Below are 19,915 nucleotides of genomic sequence, written 5' to 3'. Positions count from 1 at the left end.
AAAATGCTGTTAGTAAAATAAAAAAATACTGATGTTGTTCTTGTCATTTACCAGCTCCCTGATGTCAGTTTCCGTTTATCAAGAGAATCCTCCATAAGAAATATCATTGTATTTCTGTAAAGGTCACTAAGTTAGCAAAAAAGGACTGGCCTTTACCATCAGTCACATTCAGATTAAAATCTCTTCTTGGCTACCTGCTATCCTTCTGGGACAATAATAACAATACTACCCTTTGCTGAGCCATCATCAGTTTGAGCCTTATGAAATTATCACTTTCCTAGGCTAAGACAGTGGTTAAACAGAGGCCTTTCCATCTGATTCAGACTAATGCATGTGCTAAGGCATCCATCTAGGAGCTTATAGATATCATCTCATCTGGTTCTTTCAACACAGTCTTAAGGAAGATGTAATTATCACCATTTACAAATGAGAACACCTAGCCTTGCCCAAGGTTAAGAAAGTTGCTCAACGTCACACATTAGAAAGGTGGAGATTTAAACTCTGAGCTATCTTTTGACCTCAGTGTTTCATAGCCTCCCTGTAGAATAGACGTTATATAAGTCCCCTAAGCCTCGATTTCCTCTTCTGTAAACAGGGAGAGCAGAGCTGTCATGAGGATTTGAGATGACACGTGGGAAATGGGTCCCGCGGTGTCCATTATGTAGCGATGCTTAATAAAGTGCATCTGTCATCACCGTCAGCACCACCATCAGGGTCTAACATGCCGCTCACTCAAGGGTGTACAGAACACACACAATGAGACGGTAAAGGAAGGCAACTGTGTGTGTGTGTGTGTGTGTGTGTGTGTGTGTGTGTGTGTGTGAGATTACTGAGGTCTCTTCTCTATTTTCAGTAACTCCTTGCACACATTGTAGTGGTTTGAGCCTAACACTGGCACATGCATTTCACCCACTTTGCTATTTTCAAAACAAAAGAGAAATTTGGGTTGAAAATGCCCTATCGAGAACAGAGGTGTCTGTGACAAATTGGCTTAATTGAAAACAACTAAAAAAAAAAAGTCTCTGGTTTAGGGCGGGTGGGGGGGGATCAAATTAGCCATGGAGAATCTAAGTGGAGGGTTTTATTGACTGCTGTAGGCATGACCTAAATTGCAGAGCGTGAGTCTGCGCTACTAATTGAGAGGCAGCATTTTTCAAATGGTGAAGTTGGGGATGGTGAGTGCAGCCAGGAATCTTCTCCCAGCTGTGTCCCACTGGCGCCGCACTGCTTCAGGACCATTTGCCTGCCCTGCGGCATTCGTTTCTCCAGTCACAAACACAGATGATAATTTTATGAAACGAGATTTTGAATTTTTCCAGAAGACACTTGGGGTACAGCGTATAGGTAAGCTTATATTACACAGGTTGAGATATTTTAACGTGAAAGAATTTCCATGCTCTTCTATTTCAGACGGAGGGAGGACAGCTAACCCTCCTACTGTGTGGATTACAGAAACAACTACAGAACACTTGTGGGCCAAATCTGTTTCTGTGAATAAAGTTTTACTGCAGTATGGCCACGTCCGTGTGTCATTGTCAATGGCTACTTTTGCACTAAAAGAGCGGAGTGGAGTGGTTGCCTCAGAGGGAGACCACGTAGACAGTGCAGCTGGGAATGTTTGCTACCTGGCCCTTTTCAGAAAATCCATGCCAGTCCCTGATGTAGAACACAGAGGGGGTGGTTTCAGATAACCTGTTCGACTCCACACAAGCTCAAGCTGCCTTCTTTTCATGTCCAGAGATGCAAGTTTGGCAAGGAGGGAGGCTTGGTGGTCTCAGGTGTTGATGTTTGCATCTGCCTGGGGCTACATCCAGGAATATTTTAACCCTACCTTCAGCATTTGACAGTATTACCAGGGGACATTGTATCTATGAAAACACCCAACTACAAGAAAGATGATTTGGAAGAAATTGACTAGTAATGAGAATGAGGCATCACCTCAAAATGGGGGCTTCCGTGTCCATTGCCACTGGTACATTTATTTATGGGACAAGGGCAAAGGCTCTTGAGGACTCTTTACTTTCCTGTTTGGGAGAGAGAGTTAACAGGTTAAAAAGGCAATTCAGATGGGCTAACAAAACGGCACAGTGAAAACGAAAACCAAACCGAAACAGTACAATGCAGTATGCGTTGAGGTTGGATATAGCTGTGTTTTATTGTTTGTTAGAGATTGGGAAAATTATTTATCTTCTGTTTCCTGGACCCCCCTCCCCTGCCCCAAATTTCTTTGTCTCCTTGATCATGTAGCTGAGGGCAGCATTCTTCTCTCGGGGTCTTATGTGACCCTTTCAGAGGCATGGGGGAGGTTTCGCTCCCCTACTCCCTGGCTCTCTGGGGCCCCAGGGTGGCTGTCCCTAGGGCATTTCTGTCCTGTCTCCCCACTCAGCCCCGCATTATTGTAACATGGGTCATTGAGGAGAGGTCCAAGTGTCACACAGATGCCACAGTGTCACTTGAAAGCTGATTACTTCTCTCTGGTTGTAGGTAGGGCTCTTTAGAGTCATTCTTTCCCTCCATCTTTCCCCTCTTTCCTTCTCCCTACCCCTGAGAATAACGAAAAAAGCCCAAAGCTTCCTTGAATTGTGTCATTTAGAATTGCAAGCAAAAACAAGCAACCACTTAGACAGAAGTTTATTTGTTTCACAGAGCCAGAATTCCTGGATCCAAAGCTTGTATGGTGGCTTAATGGTGTCTTCAGGGACCCTGGCTCTTTCTGCTTTTCCTTTCTCCTATCCTTAGCAGGTAGACCTTTTCCTCGTGTTCATGACCTGTGGTCTCAAGATGGCTGTGTTGCCTCCCGGTTTCAAATCTACACCCCAAGTAGAAAGAAGGAAGAAGGCAGTGAGATTTGGCCTTTTAATTCCAGAAGAGAGGACCCCCGCCCCTGGACTTCTAGCTGTACCTCAATGACCAGGATCGTGGCCCATGCCCACCCTTAGCTTCAAAGGAGACTGGGAAATCAATTATATTGGCTTTTCTCCCTCAAAAAGTAGAGGGAGACAAGGGAAAAGGGGTTTGTGGATGGATTTTGCATAGCCAACCCACGATATCTGCCAAAGGTCAGATAGAAGCACTCGGAGAAAGAGCAGTAAAGCTGTTTCAAAAGACGGTATGGGTCTATAATGTCATAGGATTACAATTTGTGTAGTTTTTCTGATAGTTCAAAAACTCTGGCTGACTCAGATCATAATCTTAGTGAGAAATTGGCTTGGTGGAGTATTTGGGCATCTTCTGTGAACAAAGGAATCACCAAATCAATTAATAGTTTAATAGTGGAAATAAGATGGGGTGGTAGGAATCAAATTCCACTGTCTCAGGGAACAAACCTTTAGAGCCCTTTAGAAGAAATCTCATGAAAACAGTTGATGAATTATGTAATTTTAAGTTCTTCGTTAACTTTTGGGTAAGGCTGAATTACCCCCTACTTGCCAAAACATGCTGGAAATGCTTTATTGGCTTAATTTCGATTCCTATATGTATACGAAAGTAATAAAGCTGCATTTCTTTAAACATATTTCATAATTTAGAGCTTTCATAAATTCATGCTGGCTTTTCTTTCTAGTATGCCATAAATTAGATTCTACTGCATATCGATCATATCATGGTAAGAATATTGAAACAGTATGAACGTTCATTTAAGGAGGAAGCTTAAGGTAGCAAAGAGTAGAGGAAATAAGGTAAAAACACTATCAGGCAGGTGGTTGCATTAATCAAAGATCGGCAGACTATGGCCCATGGGCTAAATGCAACCTGCCCTCTGTTTTTATAAATAAAGTTTTTATTGGAACAAAGACAACTCATTCCCTCACATATTGTGTGGCTGCCTTTATGCTACAGTGGTAGAATGACATGCTAGCTGTGACAGAGACTATATATCCCACAGGGTTGAAAATATTTACTATTTGGCTCTTCCCAGAAAACATTTGATAACACCTGTATAACCAGTCATGGGTGCTTCTGTGATAGCTGAACACAGTGACTGGGTTCCACTTCCCCTCCACGTGGAAATCAATTTAATGTTTCAGTAAAAATAAAATAAAGTAAATAGGTAATTTAGCAGAAATGCATTCAGAACTCCCAGACCAGATCCACTGGGACATTTATTTTCAAATAAAAATCAACTGGTTCCATTTCTGTCTTTGGCTTCCACCAAAAGAGAGAGGCTCTCACCATGTTGACATTTTGTTCCAGCTCTGAGTCTGTAGCCAGCACCACAGGGCCCTGAGTTTGCCCTTTGCCAGCTCTGTGTCCTTGAGATGAAAGGGGTAGACTGTCTGGGGTGCATGGGCTGCAGGGTCTCTGAGTTTCCTTTCTTCACTAAGTTCTCTGATTCTGTGACAACATAGATCATTTCTTATCTAAAACACGAGGATTCTTTTTATTCACAATATCAACCCTGAATTGTCTTCTCCGTTTGGTGCATGTATTGACCAGAATGTCCAACAAATTAGGTCTGTATTAGTAAACATTTGCAACTCTTTTTGAACATACAACATTAGCTGTTTCAAAGGGACAAAAGCTAAGAGCTACAGTGCAGAAATAGCTAATACTTATTGAACGTGTATTAGGTGCCAGACCCTGTTTTAAGCACTTGCTATGTATGTATTAGCTTATTTAATCTGCAGGAGCCCCGAATTAAATACTATCATTAGCTCCATTTCACAGATGAGGACACTGAGACCGCCTTCCCAAGGTCGCACCATCATTGTGTGTTCTAGCTTCAGACCCTTACTCTCAACCACTCTTTCTCCTACCTTCCCGTGGGTCAGATTTTGCATAGCAGCTATTCTCCATCTTCACTGCAATCAAGGGAGAAAACAAGTATGAGAGATGCAGGCTGGAGTTCCTAGAAATTACGGACACTTGAAAATGAGAACAAGACTTTTTTCACTTACCAGAAACTTACTCTGCACCATCAAGATCATCCTCAAGGGTCCTCTTCTCAGCCTCTTCCTCTCCTAAGTCAGATAAAAAAAAAAAATTTAGGACAATAGTTCAGGCAATACAGGTTGGAAACTGGGTCATTTTTGTGAAATCATCTTTCTTTGCCAAAACGATTTTTGAATTCTTTCTCGGAATTCAAAAACAAACAAGCAAACAAACCATGTGGAACAGTCTGTGGCAGATGGTTATTTTGGCTCTAGGTGAGTTTTTGTCATTGTACTCTGGGACAGAGAACTCTTGCTTTGTATAATCATCTGTTATTTTAGCAAACTGCCAGCTAGGAAGTATTGGAGCTGTGATGGTTTAGGATGGGAATTTTTCTTTTTCCTAGAGATTAGCACAGAAACTCTCTCCATGTGAAATCTGTAGGATTTTAGATGCTGTGCTACTGTGAGTATAAACCAGAAATCTAAACAGTTCAGTTGAGGGTGGAAGAGGTGAGATGGAATTAGTTAAAGCACAAGTTAGCCCTCTTCTCCAGGTTTAGCTTCCCCTGGAAAATACAGCAGTAAGCAGCTAAACCTCAGTGCTTTGTGACCACCTAGAGGGGTGGGATAGGGAGGGTGGGAGGGAGATGCAAGAGGGAGGGGATATGGGAATATATGTATTCGTATAGCTAATTCACTTTGTTATACAGCGGAAACTAACACAACACTGTAAAGCAATTATACTCCAATAAAGATGTTAAAAAAAAAGAAAAAACAAAACAAAAAAATAAACAGCTAAACTGTGGTGTTCATTACGAGCACAAGTCCCTAATTAATTTATTTTATGTTAATTAAGTTTATAATTATATAGTAAAACATTTACTTTCTTCCTCAAGAAATTGACTGAATCTTCTGAAGGGGCTTTGTGACTGTAATTTAGGTGCAATTAGCCAGTTAAATTTAGTTAGGGTTTGGTTCATTTAGCTACTGTTGGAAGGTGTTAGATGGGAGGAAACGAGCGACGTCTCAGAGGCAAACCTGGATCTAGAGGACGTGTGTCTGGAGGCTCTCTCCTGGCCTTGGAGCAGCTGGTGCAGGTGTCTAGGACAAGGGCAAGCTGAAAATCTATCAAGGTGAGGTTTCATATTTGTTATCTATGTGTATTCCTCAGTTGTGGAACTGTAGACTCCTAGAACTGTGGATGAAGGCAAAATCCTTTTGCAAATTTGTTTTGTGGTTCTGGAAGTGAACTGAAGCCGTGGAATGGTTCTCAGATGTCTTCCACCATGGGTGTGAAATCCCTGAATCCCTGGCACTGGCCAGTCTTCAGACTCAGTGATATCACCAACCAGTGGCCACCATTTTGGCATCAAAAAGCATCTTACCTCCTGAGAGTGGTGGGAGAGGACCCTTGGCCAGCCCATTGGCTCTGGTAGCTATGGTTCGGCACAGCCCTCCTCCAGCAATCCCAGGGCTTCTAACTGAGAGGACCACCCTTTTGCAGGAGTGTGAAGATGGAAGTTTTGGGCAAAGTTCCCTTCTGGGAGTTTTTACTTTATAGCTCATAACAAAGAATTTATCTGGACCTGTGACTGAAAATGCGGTTGAAAGCAGTTGTTTGCAGTGGCTGTTGAATTGACTGTATGCAGGGTTAGAGTGTCCTGCTCATGACTGTGACTGGAAATCTGGAAAGCACTGAGGCAGGATTATTCTAGTGAGTAGCACAAGGGCATCCCAGCAACACCCCAGTGGTGGGTGGAGCAAGGGTTCATCTACTTTAAAGTCCCCTTGGTTCCTGAGGCATTTGTTTCTTGGTGGATGACAGAGGTCCTTACTTTGGATAGGAAGCTGGAGAATTTTTTGTCCTAAAGTGCTAGGCTGAATTACACAAGATAATTTTAAAAAACATTTTGGTATCCTGTTATCACAATGGAAGGTGGCTTATTACTGTGTGACTAGTGAATGAAACATATACTTACAATAAGGATTTACTGTATAGCACGGGGAACCATATTTAATACCTTATAATAACCTATAATGGAAAAGAATTTAAAAAGAATATATATATGTATACGCACACATATGTATAACTGAATCACTTTGCTGTACACCTGAAATGAATACAATATTGTAAATCAACTGTAATTCATTAAAAATCATATTCTTAAACGAAATATGATCACTTAGCCCCCTTCTGCCTTTGTTTTCATCTGTAAAATGGAAGTGCTAACCTTCCTTTTCATTTCACAGTAAGCAAATGATAGCCCCCTTCCCAAAAGAAGTGTGTTAAGTGTGACTCATATATACTTGAAAAGGTGTAGGGAAACCAGGTTTTTATAAATTGCCATATTTATTTTGCTTACATTATTTAGTAATATTTTCAGAAATGGTGTATCTTCATTTCTGATTGGTACTTAGCTTTAATGTTCTTTGCCCCCTGTGTTTTATCAGAGTAAAACAAAACAAAACAAAACAACCACAGCAGCACAATGGCAAGATAACTTCCAATAAAGTAGAATCTATATTAGGATTTTTAAAGAGGAAACCATATCATATTGAAATTTAGAACATAAGTTCCACTCGAGAAACAAATATAGTGATGTCAACATATGCAGCAGTTCTTCCCAGTCCACAGGAGAAAATGAGAGAAGGACCCAGAGATGCAGAGACAGTAAGACATGAGAGAAGGAGAGAGAAAAAGAGAGAGAGAATATATATCCCCAAAAAGTCATTTTGACAGCCCAGAAAAACGAATCAGGAAGATGGAAAATTGGGAGATGAAAGTGAAAGACACTTGGTTACACAGCCTGGAACCAGGCAAGCATTTGTGAAGGTATCTTCCAATCTTGAGAGCTTTAAGGAAATAGTCATTAATTGGTTCAAAGTCATAGTGAGCATTTACTACAAAGTCCTAAATGGGCTCAATGAATGTGGACCAAGGTCAGGAGAGAGATTATTCCAACTGTGTTTTGTTAATCAGTGGGACAGTTTGGAATTTCTAAGGCTTGGCACTTTGTCTAAATGTCATAATTCTAGCAACTGTCTTGAGCTGAGGAAACTGTAAATGGCATGGAGAGTATTAGGTACTCATATCAACTCTAGTCATCACAATAAATTAGATTTATTTCATCTCTGTTCTAGAATGGGCAATTGAGGCAATTAATATTCTAATTCCAGTGGTAGCTCGTGAGTAAAGTTCTAGGGTCTTGAATAGTTAAACGATGGATGGTAAAGGGCCATGATTATGAAGAATGAAAGAAAAAACTTATACTCCAGTCATTCCTGCTATGCCCATGTAATTATACTCTGTCCTTTCGTCTATGTGACATTTTAAAATTGTTACAGCTTTCACATAAGGCGATGTGTTTGTCCCTCACATGTCTTTCTTTGAATGCCTCTTGTGCTTACGTAGACGGTGATTTCTGTTTTGAACTAAGAATATGTGTAGAGTTACAAGGTAAATAGCCTTTTCCTTTTAATCACTTTGACTCAGCAAAGAACTTCCTTAAGGTATGGAAAACATTCCTTAAAATAATGTCAGATGTTTGGCTATACTAAATTTTCATTAAAAGAAAAAAAACCAAGAATACATTGTTTTTCCAGTGTCTTGGTTCTAGTTGCTTCTTGGCATGGTTGCTATAATTCTTAACCAAGCTATTATATTTGGTATGCCATGTATGACATGCATACTTTATTTAAAAAGGAAAATAAACTGTGAAATCTGGTGTGTGTAAAAATGCACTCTCTTGAAAATTCAGAGTTTTCTCCATGTGTGAGTTGTACCTGAACCAAAGAAATATGAAGGGACTTTCTGTGTCACCACATGAAAGAATCAAGGCATCGAGAGGATCTCTCCATCTCTCAGATAGGGGTGTTGCCATGCCAACTCTGAGGTTGGCATATGTCCAGCTGCCGTAAGGCACTGCTGCAGGGTTAGTCAGGGTAGTGAGGTGGGATGGACTTTTTCCAAAATGAACTCTTTGAGCAAATAAAAATGTCACAACAGTGGAGACTTCCAGAACTTCGGGGTTAATTTAAGTCATGTCAGGGGTTCTGCTGGCTGCCTAAGTCTGAATGCATATAAGGCTGTGACTCTGGGATTGACTTTGCACTTTTCAAGTTTCCTATCGAGAATAGATTGTGACCTTCATTTTATTGAAGCTTTTTGAAATGGGTCACCTACTACTCATAAGGAGCATGCAGACCATTGGCTGTGGCACCAGAATCCTGTGGGTTCTACCTGATGAGGAAACACTTTTGGAGCATAGATCCTGTTCTTGGTGGCGGGAATGGGCTGGTACTCTTTTAGACTGACGAGCAGTTCTGGGATATTACCTTATAAACCTTGCTAGGGTAAGAGATGACCACTGGAATTTGAGTTGGATTCACTTCTGAAGGGTCTGATCTGGGACTTTTAACCTTTACCTACAAGAGAAGTGTCAGGTAATGTCCCACACAGTCTCACCAAGGGCAGGTGAACCACCTTCCAGACCCAAAATTCCCCATCACATCTCAGATGCTGTGGAGCAGAGGCATGTTTTATTTCTCATTCTAGTGAGATATCATCTGAGATGATGGAAGTCCTTCTGCTAATGGTGTCCTGGAGAAAAGGTACCAGAGAAAAAGGGCACGTTTGGGTGGAGGACCTCCTTCCCGCCCCGTGATCATCTCCTGTTTCTGAATTTGGGCACATCCACTTCTCTGGATGAAAGGCGGAGGCCAGAGAAGGATCTTTGAAGCCAGGCAGCTTGCTGTGTGTGCCTGCAGCAGCCATGGAGGCAGAGCTGTGGTCTGGGGGCAGGAACCAGGGCAGCTGGAGGTAATGTCATTGCCTGCGGGGCTGGGCAGTGAGGAGGGAGTGATGCAGCAGCAACACATGAGAGAGGGAACCGTTGCAGCATGGGGGAGCGGCCGCACAAACTAGACTCCTTGAAGAGCCACAGGTAAGTCCTCAGGACGTGGCCTCTGGCAGTTTCACCTTGTCTGCACCAGATCATTGGATGGCACCCCACCTCCCAAGATGTCCCTTGCCAGACAGCACAAAGGCCTTTGTTTCTGAGCCCGTTCTCAGGCAAATTTGGATAATTCATGTTTATTGCTGTCAGTTCGTGGGGATTATCAACTCCACTTCTCTTTGTTTTGCCTCCTGGAATACTTGGTGCTTAGCTGTTTCATTATCTTGTGCACTTTGCTAATTTAAATGGAGATGAGATTTATGAGGTACCTCTATTCAGGTGAAGGTAATTTGTTAGACCTTCCTCTGCTTTACTGGAACCATTAGTGGGTCTGACTTTTCAGCTTTGCAATAATAAGCAGAGACACTGGGCACTCCAAAGACACCCCAATAGTTGCTTCCTTAGCAAGCATCCTAAGTATTAATAATCTTCAAACTCTGTTTCTGAAGTGTGGCTTGGAGTGCCTAATGAAAAAGCGGTGCTCCAGGACAAATTTTATTTTTACCTACTCTCTTCTTTGAAGGATCAGCTTAAACTTGGACATGGATTTGTGGTACTGCTCTGAGACCTTATTATCTCCATGTTCACTTTCCAATAACTGGGGTTACCCTCTTTACATGCTCCCAAGTGTATCAATAGCAATGCTTTTCCTTTAAGTCCTCCTCCTCCTGCTCTTCCTTCTTCCATCTCCTACTTTCATCTTCATTATTGTCACTATCTTCATCACCACCCTCATCATCATTACCACTGTCATCATCATTACCACCACCATCACCACCTCCATTATCATCATCACCACCACCATCACCACCTCCATTATCATCATCACCACCACCATCACCACCACCACCTCCATCACCATTACCACCATCTTTATCACCACCTCCATCACCATTACCACCATTTTTGTCACCACCTCCATCATCATTACCACCATCACTATCACCACCTCCATCATCATCACCATCATCATCACCACCATCACCACCATCATCACCACCTCCATTATCATCATCACTACCATCATCACCACCACCACCACCTCCATCATCATTACCACCATCACTATCACCACCTCCATCATCATTATCACCATCATCATCACCATCATCATCATCACCACCATCACCACCATCATCACCACCTCCATTATCATCATCACTACCATCATCACCACCACCACCACCTCCATCATCATTACCACCATCATTATCACCACCTCCCTCATCACCACCATCATTATCACCACCTCCATCATCATTACCACCACCACCATCATCATCACCACCACCACCATCATCACCAACCGACAGGCTCTGGCTGACCCATGTCCACTTCTTTTCTGTTGCTTCTGTTATGCATTATTTACTTTTCTAGAAATTTATTTCCAGATCCATTTTGGTCTGTGGGCAGTGGTTTCACCCACAACTGAGCAGAGCTGAGCAACTTCCTTTGTGTGTGTTTGAGGTTCTTGCTGGTTTCTATAGTTATAGGTTAATTGAGCAATAGGTTTTGTGTCATTTGTTTCCTGTTTGGACACTGGACTGTAGTACTCTGGCTTCAGGTACTAAGAAGAATCACTGTCTGGAGTATTTTGGCAAAAACAAATCTAGACACAAATTTATATTTGTGACAGCAGCAAGTACATGGTCTTCTATAATGAAATTGATAATGCCATGCTTATGCACTGAATGTTTGAGTCATTGGTGAGTGTCTGGTCTGAGAATCATGAAGCAATGTCTTTAAGAAGATATCATTTCACCTTACAAAGAGCTACCCTATAGATTTTGCAATATATGTTTATTGTCATAAGCCAGAAAGCAAGACACACCGCACAGGAGAACAATAGATTGATTCGGGTTTCTCACTGTGGTTGTAGTGAAAGCCTTCTGAGTATTTTAATGCCCCTGAAACCACAGGCTTTATCTTTTTTTTCCCTATTCTGCCTACAGCACTTTTAGGTGATTCCCCAGATAACGGCAATGGCCTGGGTCTTTGGATAAACTCCCCATCCTATGTGAAGTCCCTGACATGGTAGTGCTTGTGGCCTTGGACACTTTTCACCAGGCCACTTTTCATAAGGCCCTGCTGATCAGATCACATCCTCCTTAGAATCATTGAATTTTAATTGTGCAGTGGCTTTTGCTTTCCTTACATATTCGAGCTTTGCCAAGAACTTTGTGTTTCCTGCTTTAATTTTCAGCTCATAACTAAACTTCATTTTGCAAAGTCAAACCAGAGCTTTAAAAGCTATGCTGACTATCCTCAGCCATTTGCTTTAGTTTTTGGCCTCCAGCTAACAAATGGACAACAGCTTCCTTTTTTCCATTCCCACACCCCATAATTTTGATCATCATGAGAATTAGAATGAACTAAGTCTAGCCCTTTTTCCCCAGGAGCTTAAAATGCTTCAGGAGGAACTCACTGGGTGTTCTTGTGTCTAAGTCTGCAAGCTTCAGTACACTTCTGACCAAATGTGTGATTTTGTACAGGAAGTTTGAAGTGATTTGATTAACCCAGTTACCAATGAGAAGCAGTGGACCCTACATTGTATTGTCTCCTCTCCTCTCTTCCATTTTGGTTCTGTTATCAAGTCCATCAAAGTTCTCCAATAAAACTCAGAGTTTAGATATTACTATGCTAAAACTTAAAATGCATTCTGTCCTTGGTAGCATGCGAGGCAGCGTAGGGCATAGCAGATGTGGAGACGTGCTCTCTCTGCCCTCCTGTGCTTAATGTCTGGGATGCAGGAAAGTAAACAGAAAAGAAATATGAGTTTAGCAAAAGTACAAAAGAAGAACATGTGAATGAATGGAAGAGAATGCCAGCGAAGTTAAGAGGGGGAGAAATAAATTCTCATAGGAGACGGCTTTTACAGTGGATCCTCAAGAATGGTGAAGGCTTGCTTGGTGGAAGGAGATCTTAGGAGACGTGATGGTGTGTAGACAAAAGGAACATCCTTAAGGAAGCAAAAGGGGTGTTTGAAGAATGGTCAAGCAACTTTTGGAATGAGTGCAGAGAAGAAAGTACCAGGACCTAAACTTACCTATTGGGAAATTTCCGCCACAGGTGTAGGTGATACCATTTTAAAAGATGGACTGACCATCCAGAGGTTTAGATATCAGCTCTCACTCTGTTCCTGGGTGACCTTGGACATATCACAACAGCCATTCGGGCTGAGTCACCTATAAAATAAAATTGAAAAAGCATGACAGCAAGGGCTAGTTGATGCAACAACCAACAGATATTAAATGTTCCACAGATGTCAAGTTAGGACAATCGGGCTTTAAGCCCAGGTGCTGAAATAAAACGGAATTGCACCTGGCTCAAGTCTAACATTGTGAAGGAAACCTTTTGCCCCCACCATTTCCTAGGTACCTAATACTATGAGAACACAGGAGTATATTCTCTGATTTTTACCTGGTAAACATTTTCCAGAAGTCTCTGGGGACATTTGCTTTGCTTTGCTTTCCAGTGAAGGTGAGCTGCTATCCTGGCACCCTAGCCGCCATCCTGTCTCCAAAGTGGAACCGTGCCCTGCAGACACCAAGCTGGCCGTTCTCTACTTCTCCAAAGACAAATGTGATAAGATTTGCTTTTTTAGATTGCAGCTGCATCTTTCTTCCGCTCCCTTCACATCCTTTCGACTCAGCAGTTTTCCTTTTTGCTCCAGATAAATTGCTGTTAATTTAAATGTACTGCAGATCCTTGCCATTTTATGGCTGATTGCTTCTGAGTAATAGGAGGAAAATGTGTGCACATTTGAACGTAAAGAAATCTAAATGAGTCGGAAGCCAATGGCAAAGAAAGCACAGTGCTTCACTGACCTTCAGCCCTCCCAGTCCTTCCCTTTGGAGAGGTCAATGAGCAGATCCGGAATCAGCAAATAGCAGAGACACATCCGGGTTTTTCTTCTCTGCTTTCAACCTTACATCACATTTCTCATTCAGCACCTGCTTTATACTTGTTCTTACTTAGCTCAACTAAGTGTAAGCAGTGGTGGCAGAGTTTCTCTAGAGTTGTTTTTGATAAAGGAGCTGTTGTCACGATAACTACCGTACACCATCGGAATTCTGCAAACGCTTCATAATGTCACATTGTCAAAATATCTATATTTCAGGCTCAGAAGCTAGACAGCTCATTTGGCTGCTAAACCCACAAGATGTTCAGCCATTTGTTGTGGTCTAAAAACTTTCCCCCTCACTAGGAGAAAATAATTATCTATTGTTTTATATCATTCTGTGGCCCCTTTTGTGAGTTTCTTATAACATGAGAGGGCATAAGTCATAAGATCCCGGTAGGTAAATTGGGGCCCTAATTGAATTTTACTGTCAACCCCTTGGAAACATGAAGCATTGGATGCATTTCCTTATAAATAGTCAAGTCTTTAAATCAAACTAATTTTTCATGAGATGGTGGCGTATCTTAAGTGTATCAACAGTATGTGAAAATCAAGGGTATGGAGAGGAGGCTGACGTGCCTTCCTTGAGGTGAGGGGTGGTATAAGTGATGCTTTGAACAGAGACACTGCATGTTGCTTATCATTGTAACAAGTTGGCTTTTCCTCAAGAAAGTCATCGAGTGTGTTTTTAGGGTGGCTTCACTTGCTTTTCTTGCATGGGTGTGTGGAGCTGAGATGTGTGTCTCTGAGAAGGGTACAAAGGCAAAGCAGAAGAAGGTTAAAGAGCGACACGACATCAGCCTAGATGGGGAAGATGCTGTTGCAGCCTGAGTGGATGGCAGTCCGAGAGAGCTTGCATTTAGCCAAGCAAATTGTGTCTCCCAACTGGAATAATTAAAGAGCCTGTAGTGGAGGTTGGGGAAGTTCATGACAGAAGAAAGTGGCAAATAGAAGCAAAGGAAGAGCGGCCTGGCTCCGATTAAACACTCTGACATCAGTACACTTTTCAAGTTCCTGTACCATAACCCCAGTGGAAATAAGATTTTCATTAGCAGTTTAATCTGTTCTGTTATTTTCATCAAATAAACCCTTCAGAATTGCATGTGCAGAGAAACTGGTATATTGAATCAACAAATCATTTCGTTTGGGGGTGATGTCTTCTATTTGTATCACCAAGTGTTTCCTGTTTTGGCAAACTTGGCATCCTCAAATTAATCCACTTGTTTCAGTGGGAAGGAATTTGAGATCCACCCTCTTAAAACCTGAAAGGGTAGCTCAGGTGTTTGGTTAGTTCATTTGGTATGCTCGAGCTATGTGCCCACTGTGTACTTCCTAAATTCTCAGTGCTTTGTGGGAGATTAAATCCATAAACGATGTTTGGCCTCTGTCCCCAGTTATTTTCCTGAGACTTGGGGGGGCGGGAGAGAGAAATGCCATGGAAATTAAGCTCTGTGGACTCTTTTAGTGTTGTAGTAAATGATGATACAGATTAGTGATGGTAATGACAGCTCTGGAGGCAGATGACACCAGCCCTTGGCAGACCAAACACCAGGTTGAGGAAGATCGAGAGTCTGGAGGGTAGGGTTTAGAAGCATCTTCCAAAGCTGAACTTTAAAACGTCTTGGAAATATCTTGGGGGTCTCTACTATGATGTCATCTATTTTGTCACTTAGGAATCTGATGAAGATTCATGCACATTACCCACAGAATTCTATGTGATAGACCCTTCCCTGTTCCTGCTGGGTTTTCATAGGCAAGCTCACAGAGAGTTTGTCCCTCCACATAAGGTCATGGCAGGGTAGCTATAGCATCAGAGCGCCTGGGTCAGAACCTGAGCTCCATCACACAGTAGCTGTCTAACCTTGAGCAAGCTGCTTCACTCTCTGGGCCTCAGTTTTCTCACCAGTAAAGAGAGTGCAATAATAGAACCGATCTCCTAGGGTTATAGTGGCATTAAAAGGGCTGATTTGGCAAAGAGCTTAGAAGACAGCCCCACAGAAAGTAGATTAGCTTTTACCTGTTGTGTAAGTTGTTCCCTCATCTTTCTCCATCTGTGGCCAATGAAGTATTTGAAGTCAAGGAATCCATTTTCTTTATTTTTGCACCATGCATTACAGTGTCTACTATTTGGTCAGTTCTCAGTAAATGTTTGTAGAATGAATTGATGTTAAGTATTATATATGTTTTATATATTATATGTACTAGACACTATATGTCTTATATCGTGTAAGTAATGTATATACATACAATATACTTCATGTTGTATACCATATGCTATGTAATAGATTATATATATGTGCCATAGGTATGGTATGGTACTTAAATATAGGCAGTTAATTATTTAATAGTAGGATTTCTGAAAAAGAATATAAATATTCATGTGGGCTCAATATTGTACTGGTTAAAGCCAGCCAGTTCTCTGATATGGCTGAGTAATTAATCAGTTATTTTAGAAATAACTTGGTTTTATAGGCGGGAAAAGAAAATGAGAATTTGGGTAGATATTTGTTGTTGAATTTTATTTTTTTCCCTATATATAAAAATTATTCAGGAGTCATCTTATGTTGTGCACAGATTTCTCCTCCTTAAATTAAGATGTTAACATCTGATACAGTTGTGGGTGGAAGGAACCGTGTGCAGAAATCCTTTGCATTTCTTTCCTGTGTTTCATGTGCCACGTAAAATCAGTCTTAAGTTTAAAACTAAGTTGCTCGGTAACGAGACTCCCATTTTCTCCTGATTTCTGTTTTGTAATTATATTGTATTTATGTTTTCAAGCATATTCCATGTTGTGTCTTAATTTTGATTTTTATTTATTATGTTCTTTTAATAGTGACTGTACTTGCATGTTAATTTCCATTGATTTTTCTTTTGAGCATGACTTATGTTTTATTTTGTGTTTCTTTTAGGTTTTGTTTTGTTTCATAAGATCCCACTGGATGGGTAGCTGAAATAAAGGAAAAGACAGAGAAGGGGGCTGTGGTGCTTGTTGGTTGATGCTGCCTTGTAAGCTGGACTCTTGGGGCTGGCATTGGCTTCTCCCGGGAAGTGCCACTGATCTGGGGTTTTCTGGTAGATGTGGGTGGTGTTTGCAGGAGATACTGCACGAAGCCTGCAGGTGCTGTGAGCTGTGAATGGGGGACACCAATGCAGAGACAGCTCACAGGCAGCTAAGAAAGTCAAGATAACATCTTAAATTAATGCTTCTCTTTTGTTCTCACAATCGTTCAAATACAAAATGGAAATGAAATGCCATTGGATTGTGCTTCTCTTTGGAAAGGTGTGCTGTTTGACCATACTGGAATTGTATTGATTTTCAATGTTTCTGTTTATTAAAGGTGAACTGTAAAGTTTAAAAAACTCTAAATTTAGGGACAGGTGTAAGTACACACTAAACAGTCTAATCTCCATTTAACATGAATTTTAGCATTGTTTTCTGCTGTTGTTTAATCAGTACTGAATTCAGAAAGTTTCACTTTCCCACCTAGAATGCAGTGACTAAAAGAGTTAAGGGCATATCCACCATCGCTGTGGGGACTCGGGGGTATCCCTGAGAGGTTCTTTCCTTCACTGGTCGTGAAGGTCCAGAGCCACGCAGTCAACAGTAACGATTTCCTTAAAGTTTATCACCAGGCAAAAAAAAAAAAAAAAGAAAAGAAAAAGCTATTTGGTCAGGGGCTGTGGATTTCAGTTAGTCATAGTCAGTTCCAGAAAAAGAGTGAAATATATGCATATGGTGCATATGTCCTTTTATTTGACCTCTGTGATCCACCTGCTTTTTAGAAGTTTGCCGAGTAAGAAGGCCGCAGCATCTCATGCTGTTCCCATGACAGAAGTGCAGCTTTTCTACTCTGAAAAGGCCTGTGAGCAGAATGGCTGGCCTGCTGTGAGCAGGAGACTATATTCTAAGAAGCCTAGTCCCCCTACAACGTACTACACTCTGCTGGGTTTTCCTGGGCTGGACGGTTCTTCCTGACCCCAGCAGCACAGAGGTGGCAGGTCGCTAATGAATATGTGCTTTATAATGTCCAGCTTCAATGCTGCAAGGGCAGCCTTAGAGCTACAGAATCCTGCATCTCTGCCTTAGTCTTATGTGGACAACTGTCTCACGCACTTGGCCTTCACGGTGGCCTTTGTACGCTTTGCTTAGTGTGCAGCAGGCAGGATCCCTGTCCTGAAGTGAGGTTTGGCTGCCCTGCCCCGCTTCACACCTTTCTTGTTAGGGGAACTTCAGAGCCAGGCCTGGAGCATTTTGTTTGAAAACACAATTGGCTCTGACTGTGAGCGTCTGCATATAGATGCCACAGCTGAACTGGAAACTTACTGACGTTTTCAAAAAGCCTTTTTTGGAGGGGAGATGGTTACTAAAGTTTTGCAGTTCAGCTTTAAGGTTTTATAGTTTTTTTAACTAGTCCAACATGTTTGGAAACATTGTTTTGAATCCTGTGTAACCAAGGCATTAATCTCAATAAACCAGGATCCATTTAGGCACCGCTTGATATAAAAAGGTTATGCGTGATGAATATTTTATACTCTATCTTTTACATTAGCCACTAAGTGTGTTATTGCTTGATGCAGACATTTCACGGAGTCCTATGGATTACAGCATTTGACTTGGCTATTCTATACCCACTCCTGAAAGAAGGGCGGTTTCTCCAAAGCATAAACAGGCTGCTGTTCTCAGAAGTTGTCTTTCCAAAAAGATATTTGAGTGTGAGGGCAGCTGACCCTGCGTATGGGGAGGTCTCAATATTCTCTGAATTCCCATTTTCTTGCTCACTGTTGAATGACTGTTCCTGTCACTACTTAGATTTTGATCTTTCCCCAAAGTGTTGATTTACAAAAAGGCCAGCTAATTGTAGAAATCCTGCCCCCTGAAAGAAAAATGAAGTTCAAACTGAGAGCCAAGCAGAGGCTGTCAGGACGGCAAGAGTTCTTAAATATCGGCCATTTGGTACAATTTTTTTTAAAGCTTTTATGTTATTCCGTGGAGCTATAAAAAGGCAGTGAACACTTTAAGGACTATTTTAGAAGTATCCCAGACCCTAAAAAAAAAAAAAAAAAAAAAAGAATATTTGCCCTCAGCAGCTAATTGCAGGGTAGATTTTTGTTTTAAAATGGAGAAAAGTGGACAGATAAGGCAATTGAATCTATCAACAAGCAGTTGAGACATCTCCTAGGGAACGATGAAACCATCAGCCTATTGGAAAATGGTTTCGTATGGTCTTGTGTTCTTTTCATGTTTTTTTAATCCCTGAAGACCTCAATCAGCAGCCCAGCTTCTCATTTCTATACTCCAGACCACCTCTGTCATCCTTTGCTTTTGATGTCCCCTATAAGGAATCTTTTTAGAGCTTCCTAAAGGCATGTGTTGTGCATTTTTTCAGCATTACAGAAGGAAAGGCGGCAGTTTTGCTGAAATCAAGTCTGTCACCCTCCAACAAGGCTGTGGCATTTCAGTTCGAGGCAGGTACCCTAAATGAACAACGTGAGCCGGATAAGTGAACACCCTCCGCTCCAGTGGGGCAGCTGTCACCTAGACCCAGCCAACTCGTGCCTCCCAGGGATAGGCCCAAATTTCCAAACCTTCTGATTCTTTAAGAGAAACTTGAAACCTGGACATTTTATCTGAAATGTCCCTATTTTTAAAAAGTTGGCTCAGTTATTTTTAAAACATTATGTAGGCCAACAAAACATGTCTGTGGGCTGCCAGTTTGTTACTTTGGTCTTAAAGCAAGATCATTGTTCTCTTAACGTATCCCGCTATCTTGCCTTTGCTAACACACTTCCTGGCACCGCCGTCGAGCGCTTTAGTACCCTTGAGTTTAGCAACCCGGGGATCTGCAGCATGTCACTTAATTTGGGGCTGTCTTATAGCTTCGCTAGCTGGGACCTTGGCTCTCTCACCCTGCCTGGAACTCTCTTGTAGCAATGCTTTCCCCCAATCCCCCAGTGGTCCCCACTTCCACGTGGCCAGAAGCACCTAGTGAGTCCTGCTTCCTGTTTTGTCTGACACGACTTTCTTTTCACTGGTGTTCATGTCGCTTGGTCCTCTCAGGGGCAGCCAGGTTCAGATGGGAAAGCACATGGCCCCATTTCATGGATGTCCTTAACATACCGATAGGGCCATTGGTAAAAGAAAAACAGGTGTGTCATCTTCAAGAGGCGTAGTTCAGGTCCTGTATCTT

The 19,915-nt window shown here is 41.8% G+C and overlaps 1 protein-coding gene across 7 annotated transcripts in view; it reads left to right on the top strand.

Moving 5' to 3' along the window:
* Positions 1–19,915, top strand: part of NTRK2 (neurotrophic receptor tyrosine kinase 2) — a 388,046-nt gene that overhangs the window by 138,404 nt on the left and 229,727 nt on the right. For 2 of the 7 annotated variants that reach the window (XM_065879085.1, XM_065879084.1), the window contains one exon: positions 16,637–17,080. The exons of the other annotated variants lie outside the window; for them this stretch is intronic. In XM_065879085.1, coding sequence (XP_065735157.1) covers positions 16,637–16,674 — 38 coding nt within the window. In that variant the 3' untranslated portion in view covers positions 16,675–17,080. Of the gene's footprint in view, positions 1–16,636; positions 17,081–19,915 lie in introns of those variants that run through there. 7 annotated transcript variants of the gene reach the window in all.

This window comes from Phocoena phocoena, chromosome 6, assembly GCF_963924675.1.
Source record: "Phocoena phocoena chromosome 6, mPhoPho1.1, whole genome shotgun sequence".
Classification (NCBI taxonomy): domain Eukaryota; kingdom Metazoa; phylum Chordata; class Mammalia; order Artiodactyla; family Phocoenidae; genus Phocoena; species Phocoena phocoena.
The sequence above is the reverse complement of the archived record's forward strand: the minus strand, read 5'-3'. Positions and strand labels throughout refer to the sequence as shown.